The sequence below is a fragment of the Agrilus planipennis genome, unplaced genomic scaffold (assembly GCF_000699045.2).
Source record: "Agrilus planipennis isolate EAB-ADULT unplaced genomic scaffold, Apla_2.0 scaffold34, whole genome shotgun sequence".
Lineage (NCBI taxonomy): Eukaryota > Metazoa > Arthropoda > Insecta > Coleoptera > Buprestidae > Agrilus > Agrilus planipennis.
The window spans coordinates 445,814-470,844 of NW_020439170.1; the positions used below are offsets into that span (position 1 = coordinate 445,814).

At 33.1% G+C, this 25,031-nt stretch overlaps 3 protein-coding genes across 3 annotated transcripts in view; 2 read left to right on the plus strand and 1 right to left on the minus strand.

Moving 5' to 3' along the window:
* Nucleotides 1-1,024: 1,024 nt before the first annotated feature.
* On the minus strand, nt 1,025-9,458 carry LOC108739480 (AT-rich interactive domain-containing protein 4B). The gene is made up of 15 exons (XM_025977956.1): nt 9,365-9,458; nt 8,861-8,971; nt 8,613-8,772; nt 8,383-8,551; nt 8,108-8,326; nt 7,849-8,044; nt 7,062-7,787; nt 6,802-7,004; nt 6,475-6,748; nt 6,233-6,419; nt 5,993-6,171; nt 3,259-5,674; nt 2,451-2,759; nt 2,181-2,321; nt 1,025-1,915 (listed from the first exon to the last, which is right to left on the minus strand). Exons 1-15 carry the CDS (start codon nt 9,413-9,415, stop codon nt 1,875-1,877), a joined length of 5,382 nt encoding a protein of 1,793 aa, XP_025833741.1. The 5' UTR covers nt 9,416-9,458; the 3' UTR covers nt 1,025-1,874.
* Nucleotides 9,459-9,546: 88 nt separating this feature from the next.
* LOC108739515 (diphthine methyl ester synthase) lies at nt 9,547-10,785 on the plus strand. The gene is made up of 4 exons (XM_018473439.2): nt 9,547-9,857; nt 9,913-10,267; nt 10,325-10,465; nt 10,525-10,785. Exons 1-4 carry the CDS (start codon nt 9,720-9,722, stop codon nt 10,707-10,709), a joined length of 819 nt encoding a protein of 272 aa, XP_018328941.1. The 5' UTR covers nt 9,547-9,719; the 3' UTR covers nt 10,710-10,785.
* A 34-nt stretch (nt 10,786-10,819) lies between these two features.
* Nucleotides 10,820-25,031, plus strand: part of LOC108739509 (kinesin-related protein 4) — a 30,303-nt gene continuing 16,091 nt past the window's right edge. Inside the window, exons 1-2 of the mRNA XM_025977957.1 lie at nt 10,820-10,826; nt 14,094-21,890. Coding sequence (XP_025833742.1) covers nt 10,820-10,826; nt 14,094-21,890 — 7,804 coding nt within the window. The remainder of the gene's footprint in view (nt 10,827-14,093; nt 21,891-25,031) is intronic.

The following is a 25,031-nucleotide window of genomic DNA, read 5'->3' on the forward strand; positions in this document are numbered from 1 at the left end:
ATAGAACAGGACGTGGAGTAGCGAACCAACGTTGAATCGACTTCGAAAGCAACAAACAAGCAGCAGAACGTCGTACTCGTTGGGGTTTTACCGCATCATTCGCGTCTTCAGCTAACCTTTTGCTTTATATGACTATCACATTGAATTATCCTCATTTGTATTTATTTAAAATTATTTTTACAATACAATATTACCTTATTTTTTAATGATAAGTCAATCAACCAACTTGCTTAACTTTTAATAATCGAATGGAAAATTTATTTGAAATACAAAATCACCAATGAACGGTCGTTCTGGAGCTGAAAAATGTCATAACACGCGCTATATCGGAAGTTTGTCAGGTTAAGAGGAATACCCTGTATTTTTTTGCATTTCTATTTGAAATAAAGGTCACTAATGACAAATTGTCCTTGAGCCTAAAATTTACTTAATTCATGTTCTCGAAAAGCCACAAACGCTGTTTTTTCGAAAATTATCAATTACTTTAAAACGAAGAGAGGTAAAAGATAATGACGTCTTTCCGATCTTTTTGTACCTCTGCACTTCCCCCTCCCCGTCATTTTTATGACAAATTTTTGATGTGCCCTACACAAATTCCGGATCATCTAATTTCATAAATATTCACAGATTCCTCCCTTTTTAAATAAAGCGAATTATCTTTCCCAAATACTCCGTCTACATTATTTCAAGAATTGTTAAGATTGCAGACTTTTCTGAAACGTAATATTCAAATTATAAAGAATGTATATTTTGAGTAAAATGAGTATGACAAATATGCAACGAGCAATGCTGAATATATTATGAAGAAAACAAAATCACGATAAAAAAATAATGTTTTAATTTTCCACATTAAATAATNAACAAACACAATAGGACAACACAAACTTTTACTGACCAAAGACTTATTTATTTTTTCTGTATATTTTTTATATGAAGTTATCCTCAGTCTTGTAAAATAAAAGTAATATTTTTTTCATAACATCTCCCTGTATGTTACAGATTGATAGATATTTACACATTTTGAACTATAATTCCTTAATATATAATCTGTATATATATACACCGTTTCTGTAATATACAGGAGTCAGTAAACAATTTCTGGTTACTTTAAAAAAAACAGAAAACAAACACAATAGGACAACACAAACTTTTACTGACCAAAGACTTATTTATTTTTTCTGTATATTTTTTATATGAAGTTATCCTCAGTCTTGTAAAATAAAAGTAATATTTTTTTCATAACATCTCCCTGTATGTTACAGATTGATAGATATTTACACATTTTTACCTATATTAATTTTATTCAAGACCTAACATTCATATTCAGATACATACAACCAAATATATGTATAAAAATATATGGGATGCTTAGAAATAAATACACATTATACAAAAGATCTTAATTATTAATCCATATCATTATCAATCTTTATTTACAACAAATAAATGATAGGAGAAAAAGGCAAAATTAAAGCTTTCCTGTTCTTAAATAAACAGCAATTAATTTAATTTAATTTTTCGAAGTCATTACAACATTTTCGTTTCTCTAATTGTTCATCCGTATTTTGAGTATTTTTATTACAATTCTCTTGATTAGTTGATTTATATATAATTGAACGTATCGTTAAAAAGTCTTAGTTGCTCTGCACGATCAATATTTTCTTTTAAATTAGACAAGGTAAGAGATCAATAAAATATTACTTTTCTTTTCAGTTTCTTCGCAAACAAAAAATAAATCTCGAGTGAATATGAATATCGGGCCCTGAGCACTAATTCATTATTATAAAATTTGTACAACTTAATAATATTTAGACGTGTCTAGAAACATTGCGAACTTGTGGTATGCATTATTATCTTAAAATGGCAAATTTTGATCATGTAGCTATCGATTCTTGAAGTTTAGCTGCCAGTTTAGCTATAAAAAAGACTAGACTTATTTAGTTTTCTAAGGCTCTTGAATAAACAAATAAAATTAAAAAAGTACGATAATATTAAGACAGTTGATTTTATAAACGAATTTTAATTGTTACTACAATACAATTTTAAATTATATTTCATAATTCCAGATACTTACCTTTAAGTAGTAAAATATATTTTAGATAACGCCGTGATATCCACATTACACAAATACTTTCTAAGCGGTTGTAAAAAATTGTTTTTAAATAACATTTATGACTTACCTTCACGTTCCCTTCTACGTATTTTCTTTCGTCTTCTTTCAATAGTTGCTAATTCAGTCTTTACATTTGCGTATGTTTTTCGTAACTCTTGTAATTTTTGTTGTAATAACGCTATTCGCTGTGAACTATCCCAAGAAGGATCTAAAATAAATAGGGCAATCTTCAGTGTAATTTGCTATTTCTTATCACTTCTTTATTAAAATAAACTTTTTGAGAAACTATTTCATGATATTTCTTTATAAGCCAACAACTGTGGAAATTAGGACTTACCTAATTCTACGAAAAAATTATATTTAGAGGGCCGGGGTGATCTCGTTGGCCGGGTGTCAATATTTGCTCCGATTGCTATGTTGCTCGACATGGAATTCTCCGACATGTCATCGCTATCGCTATTCGTGTTGTTCGTATTATGTCGTGATCTGTTAGTCGGTTTTCGACCACGTTTAACGGGTACTATTTCGTCTGTGCCCTTGCATGAACGTCGTCGCTTCTTGCAAGGGGCCGGTGTTGTTGAATCGTCACGAATTCGTTTGCCTAAAGATGAATTTTCGGCGTTCATTAAAGTATCTGGAAATAAAAACAGTTATAGAGAATAGAATATACTAACGGTACGATGACGGCCATAGAACAGGACGTGGAGTAGCGAACCAACGTTGAATCGACTTCGAAAGCAACAAACAAGCAGCAGAACGTCGTACTAGTTGGGGTTTTACCGCATCATTCGCGTCTTCAGCTAACCTTTTGCTTTATATGACTATCACATTGAATTATCCTCATTTGTATTTATTTAAAATTATTTTTACAATACAATATTACCTTATTTTTTAATGATAAGTCAATCAACCAACTTGCTTAACTTTTAATAATCGAATGGAAAATTTATTTGAAATACAAAATCACCAATGAACGGTCGTTCTGGAGCTGAAAAATGTCATAACACGCGCTATATCGGAAGTTTGTCAGGTTAAGAGGAATACCCTGTATTTTTTTGCATTTCTATTTGAAATAAAGGTCACTAATGACAAATTGTCCTTGAGCCTAAAATTTACTTAATTCATGTTCTCGAAAAGCCACAAACGCTGTNTTTCCGGCGTTGTAGGTGGAGTGTTATCTAAGACTGTAGAAGATGTGTTTCTGCTTTCAATTGGAAGTGAAACAGATTGTTGTTGATGTCTGTCTTTTGGACTCTTGGTTTCGCTATGTAAAGGCAATTTACTGGTGTTATTGCTGCTTCCGGGAGCACTGGCGAACGGCATTTCGAGAACGGATTTGCTCTGTTGTTTGACGACGTTTTCCGAGTCATCCGAAGGCGGTGTTGGACTGCCGGGTATAGTTTCCTCGCACAACAACAACGAATGAAGATGCGAATCTGTTTCTTCTTCTTTATCATCGGCAGGCTCAACTTTATTTTCGGTTTTAGGCTCACTTTCTGTACTAGTAGTAGGCTTATTTTCAGAAGTATTGCTTGTTTCCTTAGGTGGTTCTTGTGATTGAGAATTATCATCAGTTTGTTCTGAAGCCTCTGTTTTCGACGTCTCTTCATCCTTTACGTCCATTTTCGTTTCAGTGTCTGTGGTAGGTGAGTCATTGTCAGATCTTGCAATTACTAATTTCTTTTCTGAATCGCTACTGTCGGTGTCAGAATCGTCTATAAATTCTTTACTGATGATTTTGCGAGCTGACCTCTTCTTTAGCTCTGAAACTGTATCATTTTGGGGTGAGTTAGATTTTGTTCGAGACGATTCGGAAGTGCCCGGAGAAGTGTCTTGACATTTGGGTTTTATAAGTTCCGGTTTTACTTCAGACTTTTCTAGTAACAGCTCAAGTTTAGGTTCAACTTTAAATTTGGTCTCAGGAGGTGTTTTAGGAGATTCTATTAATTTGGGATTAGGTTCTGGGCTTTTAACTTCAATTTTCGGTTTATTTTCATTAATTTTTATTTTTTGCTCAACAGATTTTGGTTGGGGTTCTGGTGTTTTAATTTTAGATTCAATGGGTTTAAATTTATTCTCAGGCGGACTGGGCAACTTAGTTTCGGATAATTTAGGTTTCATTTCGAGGGTTTCAGTCTTGACGTCAACTGATAAAAGTTTTGTATCTTTTGTTAAAGAAGCAATCTCAGCTTCTGTATCGATAGCTTTAATATCGGCAGCTGGTAATATTGGTTTTACACTATCGTCGATTTCCTTTTTAACTTCTGGTTCCATTATTTTAGTTTCTACTTTAGTTTTCATCATATTAAACTTATGGAGAATTGAGTCAGCTATTTTTGGGCTGGGTTTAACAAGAATTTCTTTGATCTCTGGTTTAATTAGTATTTCTGGTGGAGTGCAAACTGCTTCCACAAGAGTAGGGTTGCTCTCTTTAAGAGCCGGCGAAATCTGCTTGGATGTAGTAGCAACTTGCTTATCTTCTTGGTGTTTTCTTTCGATTGCTTCTGCTACAGTTGGAATATATTTTCTATCATTATCTTTTTTCTTGACTTGGTAACTTAATGTAGGCTGAGTTATCACCAATTCATCCCCGCTATCGTACTCTGCTAGTGAACTTTGTTCGATTACGTTCTGAATTGAAGCCCTGATGGCTTCATCGTCATCACTATCTTTTTGTTTGTTATCATCTAAAGTATTATGGTCAGATGCTTTCGAGAAGTTGGATTCAGAAAATAATTGTTCATTTCGAGTAAATAAGGGCTGGTTTTGGCATTCTTCAGTGTCTGACAAGTCCAAAATATCCCTACTGTCGTCCTCAGTTGTTTCCGGAAGTTCTCGGAATAAACTAAGAGGAGGCTCATCTAAATTGAGGACCCTTGTAACTGTAGCTCTGTTATCAGGCACTTTTTCTTTTCCACTATGAAACGACGGCGATTCAATTAGTTTATCGAAGGGATCTTCGACGATTGGTTTATTATCTTCCTCGCAGGATACAGGAGATTTTTTTAGTGGTGTTCTACGGAATCTTTTAATATCGTTTTCTGCAATATCATCTTGCTTACTAAGAGGTGATCTTCCTCCTTTCTTTTTTGGGGACTTATCCATATCGTCCAAAATACGAGGCACAAGTCGTTTCTTTGTTTTATCATCCACTGTTTTTGTTCTAGTTTCAAATTCGAATGGTTCTGGTTCTTTAAATTCATAAATATCATCAGAATTGACTGCTTTTTCGGACGTTTTATCGTCCGGCTTTTCATTTTCGTACATTTCCTCAGCACCTGCTTTGGCATCGTTCGTGGTGCTCATGGATTCGTCAGATGAAGCACTGTCTTTATCGGCTAAATCTGGAGTAGGAATTTTCACTGCTTTTACGAAACCTTTTAATTCAGAACGTATTTGATTAAGATCAAAGTCTCGTCCTTTTGGAGGATTACTACTGTCATCATCACTTTCAATGGACTTTTCGTCCAGATTTTTCTTAATTCTCTTTAGACGTTTGGTTTTATCGTCCTCTTCTTTTTCTGTGTCTTCATCATCTTTTTCCTTTCTTTTATCGACTTTCTTAATAGTAAAATATTTAATTAGACATAAATGCACTTGTAATTGAAAAAAAAAAAAAAACAATACAAACTTAAGATCGTTACATAAAAACTAACTGCAAAATTCTCGTTTAATTTTTTAGTTTTAATTTTATTATGTTAAATTCAAGATCTACTATAGTAAGCAATATCAAGGTTCATTTACATTATTTTTTAAGAGATAATTATAACAAATAATCTATTATTATTATTAGTTTAATATGAAGGAAAACATTGTGAATACTAATTTTGACATTTTCAGAGGAATATTACAGATTAAGTTATTTGTCAAAGTACTTACTGCCATCGCCGTTCTTACTAATTTTCTTCTATACGTCTTAATTTCATTTGCTTGTTCGCCTTTATTGTCTAATCTATTCTCTGGACTTTCGAATTCTAGTTCTGATTCAGATTCGGATTCAGAATTGTTCAATGTTTCAACCTGAGTCGATGTAAACCTAGTACGACGATTTAACTCGGCTAAAAATATTTTCATTTACTCGATTTAGTGAAGTGCTTATTTTTGTTTTATCTAGTATACCTTGACGTTTTGATCTGTAAGTTCTTGTTGTAGCCGGAGTAGCAGGGCTTTTCGTCCTGGTGGATGTTGAAGGAATAATAGACGGTGTTGAAGAACGTGAACCTTCTTGTACAGTACTTCGACCAGTTATAGACATACCCCTTCCTCGCTTACCTGGTTGTTTAGTGATAGGTGCAATTGTTGTTGTCTAAATAAATAAAGGAAGTTAATAAATACACAATTTAAGAATGAAATACCAATACTTTTGAAGGAGGAGATGCTGCTTGTTGCTTTAACTTCTTTGCCTTAGTATTTGCACTCAAATTTTCTGCAATCCTATTGTGAGTGATCCATTCGTCGTATCTCGTATTCCAGCCAGTGTAATGAACTAAATAAATAGGCCCCACAGTATCTTTATCTATTTCTATTACTTTAGCTTCATAAGTTACTTTAGATTCGTGAGTAGGCCCGTAGTATACTTTTAATTTGTCTCCAATCGTGACGGTATTTTGCGTATTTGGCACTTCAGCAACATTGCTGAAACGGAATAATGTTTTGAAAAAGCAAATTAATAATTATTAACTTTTTACCTGTCAGGCGGTTTTTCGTCGGATATAGTCTTCTTTCGACCACGTTTTTTGTCATCTTCCGTTGGTTTTTTCAATGGTTTGACAGTTTTAGAAGGACCTTCTCTAACAGGTGTTTTGGTTTCCCGAACTTTTTTGTCAGGAAGGGGAACATCTTTAATTTTGTTTGATAGTTGTATTTTAGAACGGGTTTGTTGTGACAGTACCTAGAATTGAGAAAACGCTCATTTTATACATTATTTCATTCTTATTAACAAATATACCTTTTCTTCTTCTTTCTCGACTTTTTTGGCTGTCTCTTCGAATTTTTCCACCATAACTTTTACTTGCGTGTCGTTGTATGTAGTTTTTGGTTTATGTTCTTTACTCAATTTAAGCTTCAGTCTCCTTGACCTAACAACCGATGATGAAGATGCAGCTTCTGACTGATCTGTAGCATCACTACTGTTTGTGTCACTTATCTCCACCACATCTTTTTTCTTTTTTTCTTCCTCTTTAGGTTTAAAATCGAATCGTTTCGCCACCTTCAGTTTCTCTTCAGGTTTTTCCTCTTCCCTTTTTTCTACTACTAGTTCATCTTCCTTTTCTGGTTTGGGACTGTTTACAGGAGTAGTACGATCTTTATCTCTTATTAAACTTCGTCCCTTGCTTTTCTTTGTCGATCGTGAATGATTTAACATGGTCACTCCCAAAGTGCGATAAAATGATTCATAACTAAAAAGGCATTTCTTGTACACTTGTTTAACTTGGTTATAAGTAACATGTGTGTTGGGTAATTTCATGCGTAAAGTAACGGAACGCCATTTATTCTTGTTAGTGACGCGGTTGTAACCACCCAACTTTTCGACAATACGAAAGAGACGATGCAAATCAACATCTTTGTTACTTATCATAGGGCTCTTGTTTAATGGAGTGTTGCTGTCGTCCATAAACTTGATGAGCTGAGCAACGAAATGGTCTTTTTCTTCGCAGGTTTCGTCATCAGAACTCTTGAACAGAAGTGATGGTTATTAATTTTTATGATTATGGGAATTATAAAAAGTAGTTTACCTCCGAATAATTTTCGTCCGATTCGGACGTCGGTGATTGTATATTGAAAAGCAAACTTCTTTCCCAATGGGTTGGAAGTTCATCATTATCTAAATAACGTAGTACTTTTTCCACTGCTTCTGCCAACACAGAACTTTCGACTTTACTTCCCATTTCTCTTGTAAATTCGGTGACTTCCTTTTTTGGTACAGTATAACTAAAATAAAAATTATACAGTTGACATAAAGATTGACTTTGCCATGCCAATTTCATTACTTACTATCTTCCATCTTTAAAAGATCTGACAAGAAATTCATCCTTTGCATTTATTCGTACAGTTGGCTGTGCAGAAGGAATGACAACTAAGCCAGGAAACCAGTTGTCTTTTGTACGTTTTTTGTCACTAGTTTCAATGCAAACAACACGTCCGATGTCGCCACTGTAAATTTCGAGATCAGGCTCATTTTCTTCTTCAATTTCTCCTTCACTGCTATCTTCCCTGTAAGTGAATTATGTGAAGCAATTACTTTTAAATTGGAAAGTAATTCTATTTACTTTATCTGTCTACACCTCCTTCCTCTTCTTCCACCCACAACAGGGTTTCCAAAGTGTTCAGGATGAGTTAACGGCAGCTGATCCAGTGTTTCACTTTCGTTGAAGTGTCTGCCACTTTTAAGACATAAAGCTGTGCGCCTTAATGTTGTTATATCTCCATCATCAAAAACTAAGATAAATAATAACATGAAGAGAAAACTTTTCTTTCTACTGCAAATTTAAATACATACCTACGGTATATTGACTGCAATCTTGTATTTTAGTTATTGTAGCATCAACAAAGTCTTTTTTATCAGGATGTTTGGCTTGAACAGGTTGTCCAATTCTTAATGGACCTTTGATAAATTCATCACTGACTGTTGCTGTACCCAAGCCCATTTTATAAGTCACCTATACAATAAAAAGTAATATTTGAACTTATTATAAAAGTAAATTAGCATTGAGTACAGCATGAAAGATTGAATACAAGCATACTTACTTTACATTTGACAAGTCGAACAACTTTGCTGACTTTGGCTTCACAAAATGCTCCCTTATACTTAGCACTTACTGCAGTGCCAACTGATAGGTAAGGAGGATCGTCTCCTTGCTGAAAATTTAAAGTCAGGTATACAATAATTTCACATTTATAACAGTGATATGATAAGCAGCAAGGGTACTACTCACCATTTTGTTTGTACTACATACACTAGAAAATTGTAATTGACTGTAACTATTTCTTGTCTTTACACTATAATGACCGTTTAACAATAATGTGCTACAGATGTAATAGTATTTATCTAAACAAAAAAATTTTCCTGTTCATGTAATTTTACGAGAAAGGTGAACAATACACTGTGCGTCTGGAATACATTCTATATATCGAAAATGGGTGAGCAAATATGAACACATTCTCTAAGCGCCGTGGAAAAGACTTAGTTAATCACAATATTAACTTGTTATGAATTTATAATTATTTTAGCAATACACAACAAGCACTAACCATCCCAACTGTCAGACCAAACCAAACAGCCACAGCTCGCCATATTAACATTCATAGAAAGAAGCTGTAAACCATCTGTAGGTTATCTATGGTCGTTAGTTATTTACACAAGTCAATTGTTATTATTAATTAATATTATCTATGATTAATATTAATTACCATTACCCTTTGTGTATCTATTATCTATGGTTAGAATTACAATAAATTATTTCAATACCAACTGCGAGCCGTCGATAAGATCTCAGATCTTATTTAGTTATGGTCATTTTTATGTGTAATTCAACAATTCAAGTTAAAGGAATCACCTGGAAAATAATTTGGTTTATTAATAATTTTTTAAAGAGATTTTCATAATATGTTTTACATTATCGGATTAGGATTAGGGGATTGTAAGGATATAACAATTAAAGGCTTAGAAATTATACGGAAGTGTTCTAAAGTTTATTTGGAGTCATATACATCTATCCTAATATCTAGCGGACTAAAGGAGCTTGTAATGATTTAACTTAACAAGGGTTGACAAAATTTTACATATACTTAAATTTTAGGAAAATTTTTATGGTTGTACATTAATTACTGCAGACAGAGAACTTGTCGAACAAGGAGTGGATGATATTTTAACAGAAGCTCAAAATTGTGATATTGCATTTTTAGTTGTTGGTGATCCTTTTGGAGCAACAACTCACACAGATTTAATTTTAAGAGCAAAAGAAAAAGAGGTCAAATGTGAAGTAGTTCATAATGCATCGATTCTGAATGCAGTTGGTTGTAGTGGTCTCCAGCTGTATAATTTTGGTGAAACAGTTTCAATACCTTATTGGACTGAAACATGGAAACCTGATAGTTTTTTTGACAAAATCATTTCAAACTTTCAGAGAAAATTGCATACTCTTTGTTTGTTAGGTGAATAATAAAAAGTTATCTTGTTAGCTATTAGTCAATTAAGTTTATTACTTTTAGATATTAAAGTTAAAGAGCCTACTTTAGAGAGTTTAACTAAGAAAAAGAAAGAGTATTTGCCTCCAAAGTTTATGTCAGTTAGTGAAGCAACTGAACAGATTTTGGAAGTACTGAAAAGTAGAAACAGTAATGTTTCTGATGGTAGGGTATTTCTTGTTTTTTAAGATTATTTGTGTAAAGTGAGAATATCCCAATTTTAGAATTAAATGCTAACTCCTTATCTGTGGGGTTAGCAAGAGTTGGGTCAGAAACGCAGAAAATTGTGGCATGTTCTCTTTCTCAAATGGTTACTGTGGATCTTGGAGGTCCACTTCATTCTCTTGTAATCCCAGGACCAGAATTGCACCCTTTGGAAGAGGAATTTTTACAGCAATTTAAATTATAAAAAACATAAGTTATTTATGAAGTGTTTGGATGATTTATTTTGCGCTGTTTCCTAAAATAAATAAATGAAAAACGAATAGAGTTTTTACGAAAATATTTATTAATGTAAAAATGATTAGTAAATTCTCGATTATCTTTCCATGAATTTGAAAACCGCGGTTCGATAAATATAATTTAAAATTTGTAATGTACAGTAGATGCGAAAATCAGTTATGACATATCCCTTGGAGATGGCGTCACCAATATATTCGCAAGCAAAAATGTTGGACAATTGTTTCAAGGGATGTTTAGTGCATAGGTAGTTTACTGAAATAATTCAGTGATTGACACAATTACTTTATCAATATGTATTTTTTTAATACTGCTTGCTTCGTTTTTAAAAGCATTTAAAAATTTTAAAATGATACCTATATAAAATGCATAAAATTAAAAAGAACATTTTTCTTTATTTAAAAACAGTCTTTTTCGGGGAAAAAGCTTGTGCAATTGATTTACGTCATGAATTTTTTGAATTTCTTCTTAATTACCGCAAAACGTTTGCCGAACATAATAATTACATTTTTCTTTATCGGCATTTAATATACAGCAGATGTGAAAATCAGTTGTGGAATGTCCACTAGAGATGACACTGCCAACATATTTTCCAGCAAAAATGTAGGAAATCGTAATCTTTTTTCAAGGGATGCATAGAATATAGATATTTTATTAAAATAATTCCGAGATTGAGATGATTACGTTATCAATACATATTTTTTTAAATACGGTTTGCTCTGCTTTAAAAGTATTTAAAGATGTTTAAATGATACCTACATAAAATACACAAAATTAGAGGAATATATTCTTTTACTTTAAAATAGTATTTTTCGGGTGTAAGCTTGTGTAATTAAAGAGGATTCACGTCTTTAGTTTTTTATACTTATAATTGTACCTCTTCTTAGGTACGGCAAAACATGCTTGTCGAGCATAGAAATTAACTCATTTCGTTCGTGTTGACTTTACCTACTTTTACTTTATAAAAATTATGATCCTAATCTAATTGAACATAAAACTTTTATTTGTTTGGTTGTAATCATAGTGTTTCAGTAGGTAAAGACAACACGAATGAAAGCATTTAGTTACAAGTCGAAATTAAAAAAAAAAAATCGATCGGCTCTTTTACGCCTTCGCATAATTTTTTTAACCACGTCTATCTGAAAATACCTTTTCCTGCTTCTCTGAAACTAATAAAACTTTCAAAACCTTCTAAATAAAGCGTTATATCCTTCAAAAGCTTATTTAATTTTATTGGACTTATATTATTTTATTATTTGTATGAAAAGACGGTCGAAGGTATTTGCAGAATTTTTTCTATACCACGTCGCATTTTACAGTAGATGATGCAGTCCTCTAATGAATGAATATCCCTTCCAGAAAATACTACGAATGGCGCAGTAAACGCCATCTGTAGCACGATGCTACATTTTAGGATTACGTATGCTCCAACAAGGTCCACTTGTGTGGATATCTACTTGCTGAAAACGAATCCCGGCGTAGCCAACCTCAACGTGATAGGCACNGATTTTAATTTTATTTATCATCAACCATCGCAATTTCCATGATAATTATAAAAAGTCTTTCACAAAACATGACAGTTGAATGCATGGATTATAAGGCGACTAAACGAATGTCTTTGTTTGTAAAGTTTTGCAAAACAAGTGTCGACCGCTGTTGTTTTGAGGAGGACTTTAAAGGAAAAGAAATTTAGGTCATTCGATGTTTAAACACAATATACTAGATGATAAATCTAGACAGCACCTATTTATTCTACTGTTTTGTTCTAACCGCTGGCAGTTGTCTATTGAAACAATCGTTTGCATTGATACATGCATACCTTCAGTAAAACGGGATACCCACACCTTATTGTCTTTCGTAATTTAAAATACCGGTGACGCTGGCTGCTTTGAATAGGCTACAAAGCATACTTATTTAAACACGTAATGTTCAAAAAGTTTCCGGCCCACAATAATAAGCACAAAGCTAGAAGTAAAAATGAAAATAAATTCTACTGCAAAATATTTGTATGTTACCAGAAATGTATAAAATCTAGGAATTGTATACAATTCCTAGGAAATGTATATAATTCCGAGGCTATTTAAGAAATTTATGAAATATTGTTTCAAAGATTAATGTATATGTTAGGCCCGAAGACCGAAAACGCTCAGTGGCCGGAAAAAACGGCCACATCGCGTTCTGGCTGCCTTCGAACGTACACAACGCGTTTTGGCTGTTTTTAAACGCTCGCAATGCGTTCTGGTAACTGTTAAACAACCGGAACGCGTTTTGTCAATTGTTGAACGCTCACAACGCGTTCTTAATGTTCGACTTGTATTATTTGCCGTTTTCTACCTGCGTACTATGAGATTTATATTGTACTTATAAATCAAATGAATTTCAATCCAATTTTCAGTTCCGCTGTCCCCGCGTAACCATTGACATCTCCAATTACTGTTTAGGAAATGTATAGATTTCCTAGGAAAAGTGTCTAATATAATTTATTACACACATTTCCGGGCGATTTTAGGAATTATATACATTTCCTAGGAAATGTGTTTAATATAATTTATTTCACAATTTTCCGGGCGATTTTAGGAATTATATACATTTCCTAGGAATTGTATACAATGACGGATTACACACATTTCCGTTAACGTACGCATATTAATGGACGTTGATGCAAAATGTTATGGGTACCTACCAAAACTGCATAAAAGTTTAATTACATATACAGGGTGCTACAAAAAGTGTGAAATTTTAAGACAAAAATTAACAATATTATTTTGCTATTAAATGTATTATTAGCACCAATCAACGCGCGCGTACGGTGGTAAGCTGGTGCTGATTTGTTATTGTGATTAAACTTTGAAACTTAATAATTTTATTAATTATATAAGAATGCACTTAATCACACAATTGTATTGATAGTTTTTTTTAACGGAGAAATAATTTTATTTACATGCTAAAGAAGTAATAAAGAATTATGTAATATAGAAGCGTTATATAGTTATAAGAAAAAACTGATTGGATGTTAGAAACGCGAATTTTAGTTATATTATCACTATTTAGAATGCAAATCGGCGAATCACCCTGTATTTCTAGTTGTTAAAATTTATTGCGTATTACATTCCCTTTAAATTTTATTGAATTACGCATGAATCATCTTACATTTAAAATTGAAAACACGAATAGAATTTTTTGGCGCAGTGAAAAAACCCAAAAGAAACTGACGATGTTTAAGTTGCAGCAATTGACCTGCTTGTAACACATGTTTCGAATGACCCAGTGACCCGTATTTAGTTAACAAAATACGGGAATAGTAATTGTGAAGCCTTGTTTATTTTCATTCCAGGGTTCGCCCGGACGCGTACCAAATCAAGTGCAATTAAGCTAACACCACGCAAAGAAAAACAAATCGCAAAAAATGTAACCAAACCCGTCGAGAAATTGGCAATCGACACACGCACGAAACCGTTGTCACGACAAGTGTCATTACATGTGACCAATGTAGATCTTGTTTCGAAGAAAATTGACCATCACGGTATCGTCGATAATTATATTAAAAGGAAGCGCGAAACTGAAACGAAAGAAAAAGTAGTTTCAGACAAAGGCAAACAAAATGATTCGCTATCTGATAATGAAAATATACAGGGTGTGAAAAAACACATTTCGTCTAAACCTGCTAACAAAACCAAAACAACCGCTAAGAAATATGTCTCAAAATCTGAACGAGCAGGCTCTTTACCAAAGCCACAATTGGAAGGCCATTATGGAACTACTAATAAATTTGTACCAAAAAATTCTTCCGTGGAGGAAGAGGGAAAATTTATAAAAGGTGGATTGTTGGCTGTCGTTGCTCCAAAACCTCGTAAAAAGCCAAGTAGTTCACTAGAAGATACTCCTATTTCTATACCAGTTCCGGTAGTAGCAGAAAAACGTGGAAACACAGACGAGAAGTTACATAAAGGTGCTATGAAAGAAAAGGAAAACGAGGAAAAGGGAATCGCTTCTGATAAGAGTGAAACCCATTCTTCCAAGAATTTAGACGATTCAAAAGAACAAATAGAAATTTTGGACAATGTTACAGAATTTACAGAACAAAAATCTGAACCGCACAAAGTTGAAGCATTGGAAGTATCTGATATGACATTAAATATCCAAAATCATGTTATAAAAGATGACGAAGAAAGAAAATCGGAATTGCAAGCAGAAGACCAGACGTCAAAATTAATTGATAACGAGAAAGATGTGCAGGATGGTAAAAGAAATGAAACTGATGCACTTATAGAAAAAAAAGAAGAGAGTCAAAGATCACAAGAAACTAATACGAACTTGATAGATGAAGACAAAGTATTGAAAGATATCGGATACAATGATATCAAAACTGAACTTGAAAAAGAACAAGAAGTCGAAAAGCTCCACGAGACACATATCTCACCAAAAGAAGTAGAAGAAAAATCCGAGACAAAGAAAATTAGTTTGACAAACAAAGAAGAGGATTTTTTGAAGGATCGTGAACACAAGATAGAAAATATCAAAACTGAACATGAGATTAAAAATATTCACGAGGCAAACGAATCAACAACAATATTAAAGCCGTCAGACAAAAATGAGAAATCAGACGATGATAATCTTATTGAAAACTCCAAAAACAATTATGGAAGTAAAACAGAAGACGGGAAAAAGGAGATAAGCGAAGAGAAGACGAAATCAGTAGAAGCTTCCAATCATCCTATAGAACTAACAGACAAAGGATTAATAAATCATGAACATAAAGTCAACGTAGTGGAAAACGAAAATCTTAAAACTCATTATGAAAAAACTGAAGACGAAAAATTAAAGGATCTCAGTATTAACAATCATGTCAAGGAAAATGAAAAAATTAAAATTGAACATGAAAAAGAGAAAGATCAGGACTTAAAGGATGGCGGTCACAAAAAAGAGATTCAGGATATCGAAAATAAACAAACAGGACAAGACAAAAATAAAGTAACTGAGGATAGCAACAAAAAAGATATTCAGGATAACAAGAAAATTGAAAATGAACGTAAAAAGGGGGAAGATCGGAAGTTAAAGGATGGAGATTATGAAAAAGAGATCAAGGATAACGAAGATAACAAAACTGGACATGAAAAACATAAAGATGAAAAATTTAACGATAATAGCAATAAAAAAGCTACTCAGGAAAATGAGAAAATTAAAATTGAATATGAAAGAAGCAAAGATAAAAAATTAACAGATATGAAAGAGGTTCAAGATAATAAAAAAGATAAAATTGATGAAGACGAAAGTGATAAATTGAAAGATATTGACAACCGGAAGGATATTCAGGGCGACCAAGAAATTAAAATCGACGACGAAAAAGTTGAAAATCAAAAATTAAAGGATCTTGAATACAACAAGGATAATCAAGGTTTCGAAAAATCAAAAACTGAACTTGATAATGATAAAAGTCAAAAATTAAAAGACGATAACTATAGAAAAGACATTCACAAAAATGGTAAAATTTTAATTGAACATGATGACAAGGACATTGGGGATGTAGAAAACATTAAAATCGAAAAAGCTGAAAAAGGCGAAGATGATAAACTTAAAAATTTTGATAATATAAAATGTACTGAGGGCGACGAGAATATTAAAACTGAACGTGAAAAAGATGAAGATAATAGGTTAAAAGACGATGATATTAAGAAAAACACTCAGGATAATGAAAAAATTGATGTTGAGCTTAAAAAAGATAAAGATAACAAATTGACGGATGATGGCCATAAAATAGGCATTCCAAACGGAGAAATTGAAACTGAACCGGGAATAGATGTGGTAGGTGAAGAAACAGAAAATAAAGAACTTTTAGGTGTATCTTTGGAAAAGAAAGATGAAATGGTAAAGGATGCGAAATACCACGAATTGAATAACCAAGAGCTGAAATATGAGGCTACGAAAACGTTAGATAATAGTATTAAAGTAGATTCGCTGGAAATTGAAAAGAGCCAAACAGATACAGAAAAGCAAACAGGGAACGGAAACAATTTAATAGTTGCATCTAATTTGTTTTTGGAAAACAAGGATTTCAGTTGTAATGCAGACGAACAGGACATTAACAAGGATAAAAGCGAGTACAAAGAAGACGAAGGGCTGAAAACTGATTTTATGAAAATACCGAGATTGCCTTCGAAACAAGAAGAGGTAGAAGTAACGGTACCACAAGATAGCACATCGGACACTATACATAAGGAAAAAAGCATAAATGAATTAGAAGAATTTAAGGTCATTAATGAAAGCACTGCTGTTAAGGAAATAAAGACAGTTACAGAAGCTACAAATCCTGATTTAAATAAATACAGTGATTCAGGTGATGTATTGACTCAGAAAGAAAGTAAAACAGGAACAGAAAGTAAAAATAAAGAACGTTTTGAACAAATTCAGGAAGAACCAGGAACAGAAAGAAAAACAGGATACAAAGAAACAATTCCTGTGGAATTAAATCAAACAGAGGAAAGTGCTAGCCAAAAGGTAATTCTTGACAAAAGTTATGATGAAGATAAAAGTTCATTAGGTGAAACCAGTACAGGAGTGAAACAAGGCGACAGTATTATCCAACAAGATGAACCTATGGAAGAAAATAAACTTGCTATGGGAAAAATTAGAAAAGAAGGGAAGGAGAATGCAGAACAAACGTCAGAAATCAGAGAAGAGGATAAAATTATATCAAAAAGTAAGGTGGATCTGACCGAAGCAGAAATAGGTACAATCAAGTTACAGAAAACAGAAGAACAGCTGATGAATGTTAAAGATCCAGAAAAGCCCTCTCATTTTGACGATAAAGGTAATAGTTCACCAATTGATCTGCAAAGTAATGATGGTGAATTTAATACAAAATCTGACAACGAAAAGGAACGGTTGATATCCGAAACCACCGAGAATTTGATTGGAAAAGAATCTCTGTTAAATGTTAGTAGCGAGCCAGAAAGTGAGAAAAGTCATGATATGGATAAAAACTTTGAAAAGAAGGAATATAAAGATGTTCCGAATAAGATTGAAAAAGTTGATAACGATGCAAACTCACAGGTAATAGAAGAAAAAAGCATGGAACAGAACGTTGAAGAAAAGTACGATGAAGAGATTACAAAATTCGAAGAAAATGAAGCTACAAAATTAGAAGAGGAATCTAAAATTGATGGAATAGAGAATCAACCTGAATCAGAAGAAGAATCTAATGTAGCGAGCACTTTAGAACCATCTGCTTTAAACCAGACAGTACAACCCCTCAATATTGTGTCTGACAGTAAGCAGCTGGTAAGAATGAAAACAGTGGAAGAAATACCTTGTGAAAAAGTGACTGTAGCTCCTTTAATTGATCACGAGGGAGAGAAACATCCACAACCACAAGTTCAACATTCTATAAGCGAGAAAATTAGTCATGTCGAAACAGCTCTTAAGGAGAATGAGAAGCAGCTGGAAATATCTAGCAGCGGAATCGAAATTACACCAAAAGACGAAAAAAATATGGAAAAAGATAAGATAAGTCACCTGTCAATAGCTGAAGGTAGAGAAGAAATTAATGGCGACAAACAGACGTTTATGGTCTCTGAGCTTCATTCCTCAAGTGACGCATCCAACATTTCGTCTAAAAATAGGACGGTACACAATATTGTACCGACCAGACCTGCCGCATCTGACATTGCAGGGAATCTCATTCCAAACGAAAATAAACGGAGCAACGGGATCGATAAACATGATGATATTACAGCAAATAATCAACTACAGACATCCGATAGTAATTTAACGTGTTTGAATTCTAATTCGGAAAGCGACATAGCACAGGAACATTTAGATACCATGAAAAACATTCTTTTGGAAATAAATCTGGAAGAAGATAAAAACAGTAATAAAATAAATAGCGAAGAAGAACCATCTATTTCGGAAGAAGAAGTAAAAAGCACAACTGACATGTTCCTGAGATTTGAACAAGGATTTACTGACAAAAAGCTTGCGGATGAAACTTTAGTTTCAGGAAATAAACATTTAACGAACGTGACTCAAGTGGACAAAGAAATGAAAGACGGTGCAGATAAGATTTTTGATGAAAATATGTTGGGAGATGTCCGTACAAACGATGATGAAAAACCAAATGCCCAAGTACAAGTTTTATCTAATAAAGAAGACACAAATTATGGAGATACTAAATATCCGTTGTCAGCTCCAAATGTTGAAAATGATGTTGTAAAAACTGCCCACGGAATTAAAGGAGATGACGTAAATACATTACAAAATACAAAAGACGTAAACTTGACAAACCAAACCGATAGTAAGAAAGATGAAAATGTAAAAGTTCCTGATAATTTAAAACAAGAAGAAGATACTGAAGTAGATACTGCTGAAAAGGAAATGCAGGAAGAGGGTGCAACTAAAAAAGACACATCTGCATTGGAAAATATAGTTGAAATCAAGGAAGATAAAATGAAAGAAGAAGTTGATAAGGAGAAAATCTTTGAAAATATCGGTGAAAAACAAACTACAATTAACGAAAACACCAAGGAAAGTGAGGTCGGCGAGATGAGAGAGAAAAGGGAGTTCATGCCAGAAAATATTGTAGAAACATCAAGGGAACAGGTTGAAGATAACAAACTTGAAGGGAAATTGTTAACAAAAAACGACTCGGACGTTAATAACGGTAAGACTGAAGAAAAGGAAGAGAAAACTACTATCACAGAAATCAAGAACGAATATAATTTTGGTATTGCTGATCCCTTTTCCAATTTAGAAAATACTGATGCAAACTTGAAGTCAGGAGAAAAAATTGATGATGAAAAGTTGCAAATGGAGAAAATAAAAAGTCTCGAAAGTCAAAAGAATGAACATAACGAAGAACAAATTGAAAATAACAATTTGGAGAAACAAAATATGACAGGTACTCATATAAAAAAAGAACCGGATGGAACTGTTGAATTTACTAAAGAACTATTGAAAGATGACAACACTCATGAAGAATTATTAAATAGTTGTGATAAAGGTAATGATATACCTACTACATTGGTACGAGAAGAAAATGATATAATTTTATCTGAAACTAACGATAAGTTGAAGTCAGTTCCAAATACTGACGAAGACGCAGTAACTGAAAAATGTTTCGATACAGAAAAAGAAATGAGTGTAGAGATAACTGGCCAGATACCTGAAGTAACGACAGAGGTCAATGAAAAAGTGGAACAATCAAAAGTTACTTTAAATGATTATCAAAAAGTATTACATGTCAATAAATCAGATATAAAAACATTAGAAAATGAGACTGAAGAACTTTTAAATTCAGTTAAAGAGGATGATGCTATCAAAAATTATGGCGAGAATTTAAAGAGATCCCTAGAAAATGTCGAAAATAGTACCGTACTGGATTTAAAAAACAACGGAAGCAAACAAAATAGTATTCCTGAAAAGGACATTCTGGAGAATATAAATCTATTAGATGAGCAACGAAGTAATGAAAAAGAAGCATTACAGGAATTAGGAAGTGTTGATGATGCGAAAATGAAGAGAGAAGATGAAAAGGAGGGTGCTTCAACAGAAAAGTTGGATCATGATGTTGCAAAATTAAATTTAAAACCACAGCAAGACAATGATACTACTGATACAAACATTTTCAAAACAGATAAAAACATAAGTTTGGTAGATGACATACAAAGTGTGGCAGAAAAAATGGCAAGTGCAGTGGAACTGTCAAAAGAATTACTAAATAAGTTAGAACTCGGTGAAACAATTGGAACAATAAAAGAAGATGTACATGAAAATGCTATAGTTAGCTCTGTAGAAGATAAAGACGATTCAAAATTACAAAATAGAGAATATATAGCAATTTCAAAAGGGGCTTTAGAAAAGGAAGAAAAAGAAATGGAATTACACACAATGATGCCTAATATTTCCAAACTAAAAACAAATTTAACCATCAATGGTTTGGACTTGAACGAAACCAGAACGGAAAGCAGCGCAAGTTTACCCGAAAATATAAAAAATAAAGATGATAAGGAAAAAGATCTTGAACAAATTCAGGATATTTCAGCTAATAAGAAGGCGAAAGACATAAAACAAGAACGTGAAATAGCCAATAAAGAAACAGGAGCTGATAACAAAGCGTTGATAATTAAGCCCGTTGAAATAGTAGAAAAAAATAAAGTGAAGAAAACTAGAAGCGTGAGTATTACAAGGGAAAATAAAAAGAAAGATCAAGATACAAAAAATATCAACAAAAAGCGAATGGTAAAGAGCTTTTCAACATCTCATATAAAAGAGAAAAGGGAATCTAGGACAGATAGGAAGCATGTTTCGAAATCTTCTTCTATTGTCACTAAAGATAAAGAGGGTGATGCAGATAATCAAAAGCAGGAGAGTGATTTATTGCGGGAGGAGAGACAGAGTACTAAAAAACCTTCCCCAAATATGGAAGATGAAGCTATGTCTAAGTCAAAAAAAGAAGGTAACGTTTCTTCAGGAGAAATTGTAAAAGAAGCTGAATCATTGCCTGAAACTTCTAAATCTATACTGTTGACTGAGAATAAAATATCTGATGAATATATAAAGGATATACTTCTTACAAATGGTCATGATAAACCTTCAATACAAGAAGGAGAGAAAGGAGAAGGAAAAAATAACGAACACCCTAAACCAGAAGAAGCTCTTTCAAAAATGTACGAAATTGATTTGAACGATTTTTTAGAAAAGGAAAGACAGTTTTGGTTGATCACGGGAAGTGGTAAACTAGAAACGAATATGACTAAAAAAAATGAATTGCGCGAAGCTATTTCGAATACCAATAGAGAGCCAGATACCACAAGTGAAATAATTTATGGAACTCATTTATCCAACATAAATATATCGGAGCAAGAAAAAAAGGATATCGACAGTCCTTATGAAGCAATTTTGAGTAGTGATCAATCCACCAGCGATCAAGTGTCTTCGGAATTACTTTCTGGTAAGACAAATGACGAGCAAAATTATCAAAGAGAAGATAAAGATGCGGAGGGCGATAAAATTGAAGTGACCGGTGGTAGTCGATTGTCTTCGGCTTCTTCTAATGGTAGCAATTCCATTTCCATTCAAACTGAACAACTGAATGGAGCAAGTTTTCCGCTGTCCGTGCCTCTTAATCAAGATGCAGGTCAAGTATATGTTATAATAGTAAGTTGATATTTTCACGTGCCCTTACTGTGTTGATGCACCCCTGTAGAAGCGTTTCGTTTCTGCTTTTAGATAGTTAGATTAAGTAGTGTAAATATGCTACAAGATGTACCTATATATGTTACAATAGACTTCCGTTATTTTCCTTGCTTCATGGGATCGGTTGGGATACGAATAATAATTGAAAGGTAGGGTTGGAGCAGCAACTTTTTATTCTATACATCGAGGACGCGATCAACATCAACACGACAGTATAACTGTAGGGATAGATATAGAGGGGCAAAAGATTAGTACGTTTATAGCATATAGTATTATCGTCTAGCAAGGAAGAGTTAGATATAGGTTTAAATAAAATGGAAGCGGTATTGATAAAACAGTATTGTATGAAAATAAATAAAAGTAAAACTAAAATATTCGTATGCAAAGGAAGAAAAAGTAGGGAAAGAGCGAATATAAACATAGGAGACGCAAAATTAGAAGAAGTGACTGGTTTTAGGTATCTAGGAAGTCAGATAAGTCAGGACGGAAGGAGTAGTAGGGATATAAAGCAGAGGATAGCGCAGGATCGAGTCGTCTTCAATAAAAAGAAGTCACTTATATGCTCGTGAACGATTAATTTAGAAATTCGAAAAAGATTGTTAAAGGTGTATGTTTGGATCGCGGCGCTGTATGGGTGCGAAACATGGACGGTGGGCGCGGCGGAAAAGGCAAGGTTAGAAGCATTCGAAATGTGGTGTTACCGGGGAATGATGAGGATACTGTGGATAGAGAAGGTTAAAAATGAAAAGGTATTAGAAAGAATAGGAGAATAGAGGACTCTATTCAATAAAAAATTGGCGAGATAGGTTGATAGGACACTTTCTCAGGCATGAACGTCTGGTTAGAGACATTAGAAACAGAAATAGGAGTTAATAGGAGTATAGGTAGACCTAAATTAGATTACTGTCCGCANGTTTTCGGATATTTTTTTCATCGTTTTAAAAATGCTTTTGTTTAACTTATTAAAAACTGACTGGGTTTTACATTATATGCATTTTTTAAGAATAAAAGCAAGTGTCTACAATGGAAGAACATTACATAATTAAAAGGGTTAGTGTTCCGGTGAATTTGGAAGAGTTGATGAATGGTCTTACCAAAGAGATTCTTAAAAACCAACCGAAAGATGTTATACTTTTTGCATCAGAATATTTTACGAAATTAATGAAACTTCGTGATGAGGGTTATACGGGTAGGTATCTTTGGGTAATGGTATATAATATAGAGCAATTTTAGGAAAATAAATTATTGCATTATAGTATACTACTTTGGTAATTCATTAAGTAGGTATGTGTGGCATTTAATTTGCAAAAAAAAAGTTTTTCTTTAAGGTATTAACATTCTTGTAAGGTATGTTACCGGAAATGTATGAAATCTAGGAATTGTATACAATTCCGAGGCTATTTAGGAAATCTATAAAATATTGTTTTAAAGTTTTTTTAATACAGACATATCCTAGGAAATGTATGCATTTCCTAGGAATTGTATGAAATTCCGATATTGTACTGAGAAACGTATAAAACTAATGCTTTCTGTGAATAAAATGAATAAAATACGTTAGTAAACTGAGAATTAGTGTTATCTGTGAATACAATAAATCGCTTGATTGGATAACGCAATACTTTCCCCTCGTGCTGCTACCTCCGTGTAACCATTGATATCTATTTAGGATAGGATACTAGGAAATATATAGATTTCCTAGGAAATGTGTTTAATATAATTTATTTCACAATTTTCCGGGCGATTTTAGAAATTATATACATTTCCTAGGAAATGTGTTTAATATAATTTATTTCACAATTTTCCGGGCGATTTTAGGAATTATATANAAATGAACACATTTTTTGCGCTTACATTGCAAACGCTGGCTGAACCCTACGAGATAGATCAAAATAATGTACTACAATATTGTACACCTTAAAAAGGTCTACAAAAAAGTCCGCGATGGTATATGTCTATCTCTTAGGGATAACCCACAATAACTATTTTTTGTCCTTTACTTTTTATGAGAAATAATGACTTATTTACGAAGCGATTGTAAACAATACGGCATTAATTCTTATCAGATTAAGTACCTTAAATACATTGTGCATTTAATCTAGATCAATATGGCGCTTTACAGCATGTAATTTAAATGAATATTTTCGAAGATATTACAGATTTAAAATGCAGGGACATAGGGGAAGCGGCGGTACCAGCCGGAAGGCCGGTTTGTATTGTCTAATGACAAAAAAACTGTGAATGTTGTATTTAAAGACATTCTGTAGTATATTTAGTATGTTCAAGGGGTATCTTTTGAAGATTACCCCTTCTCGATATTAATCTAAACAAAACAAAAATATACATATTTAGTATCAGCATTGCACTCGTGCGAAGCTGGGGCGGGTCGCTAGTTTTAATATAATATGCACCTAGGTAGGAAAAGTAAAGAATGTCTCAGAGCGCAAGCTTATTTCCTTCCCTGCTTCACCCCTCAACCAGGAAGTGAAATTTTCTTGGATAAATAAACACGCCGCATAATTTTGAATTAAGGAAAACGTCTTAGGTTATGTGAAGTTGAATGTTTGCTGCTTCAAATTTGTCGCTACATGGGGTTAAGTTAATATGCAGGGTGGGTCAGTGCATGAACCAGAACTTTTTATTTACAATAGGTTTTAGGTTTCTAAACGTTTTGTGAAATTGTGAGTTTTAAGGTTTAGTTACTGTTCCACAGCACTCAATTATATTTTGTGTTTTACCATTATGTTTGTGGTATATATTGAAAATAACCCAAGCAGTTAACATGTTTTTCCATGTGCAGTTTTTAGAAAAGGAACCATCGATTTATTACGTACGCAATTTCTCAATAAACACACACCTGTTCTGACTTTCAAAACAGTACATGCATTGTTTCAAAAATAATATTTAGAACATTTTACTGTTGACAGGTGATTAAGTAGCTGTTGCAATTTTATTAACATTTGTACGGTATTTATGAATAGTGTATTTTTAGGAAAAAGAAGTAGTTATATGCAACTGTCATTCGTTTTTAATATTAGCATCAATTGTAATAAAAGAGAGTTTAGTAACATGTTAGAGGTCCACC

Coding starts and splice junctions, on each gene's coding strand:
- LOC108739515 (XM_018473439.2), top strand. CDS start 9,720: ATGTTTTACATTATCGGATTAGGATTAGGGGATTGTAAGGATATAACA. Junction 9,858..9,912: donor CTAGCGGACTAAAGGAGCTT/GTAATGATTTAA, acceptor CTTAAATTTTAG/GAAAATTTTTATGGTTGTAC. Junction 10,268..10,324: donor GCATACTCTTTGTTTGTTAG/GTGAATAATAAA, acceptor TATTACTTTTAG/ATATTAAAGTTAAAGAGCCT.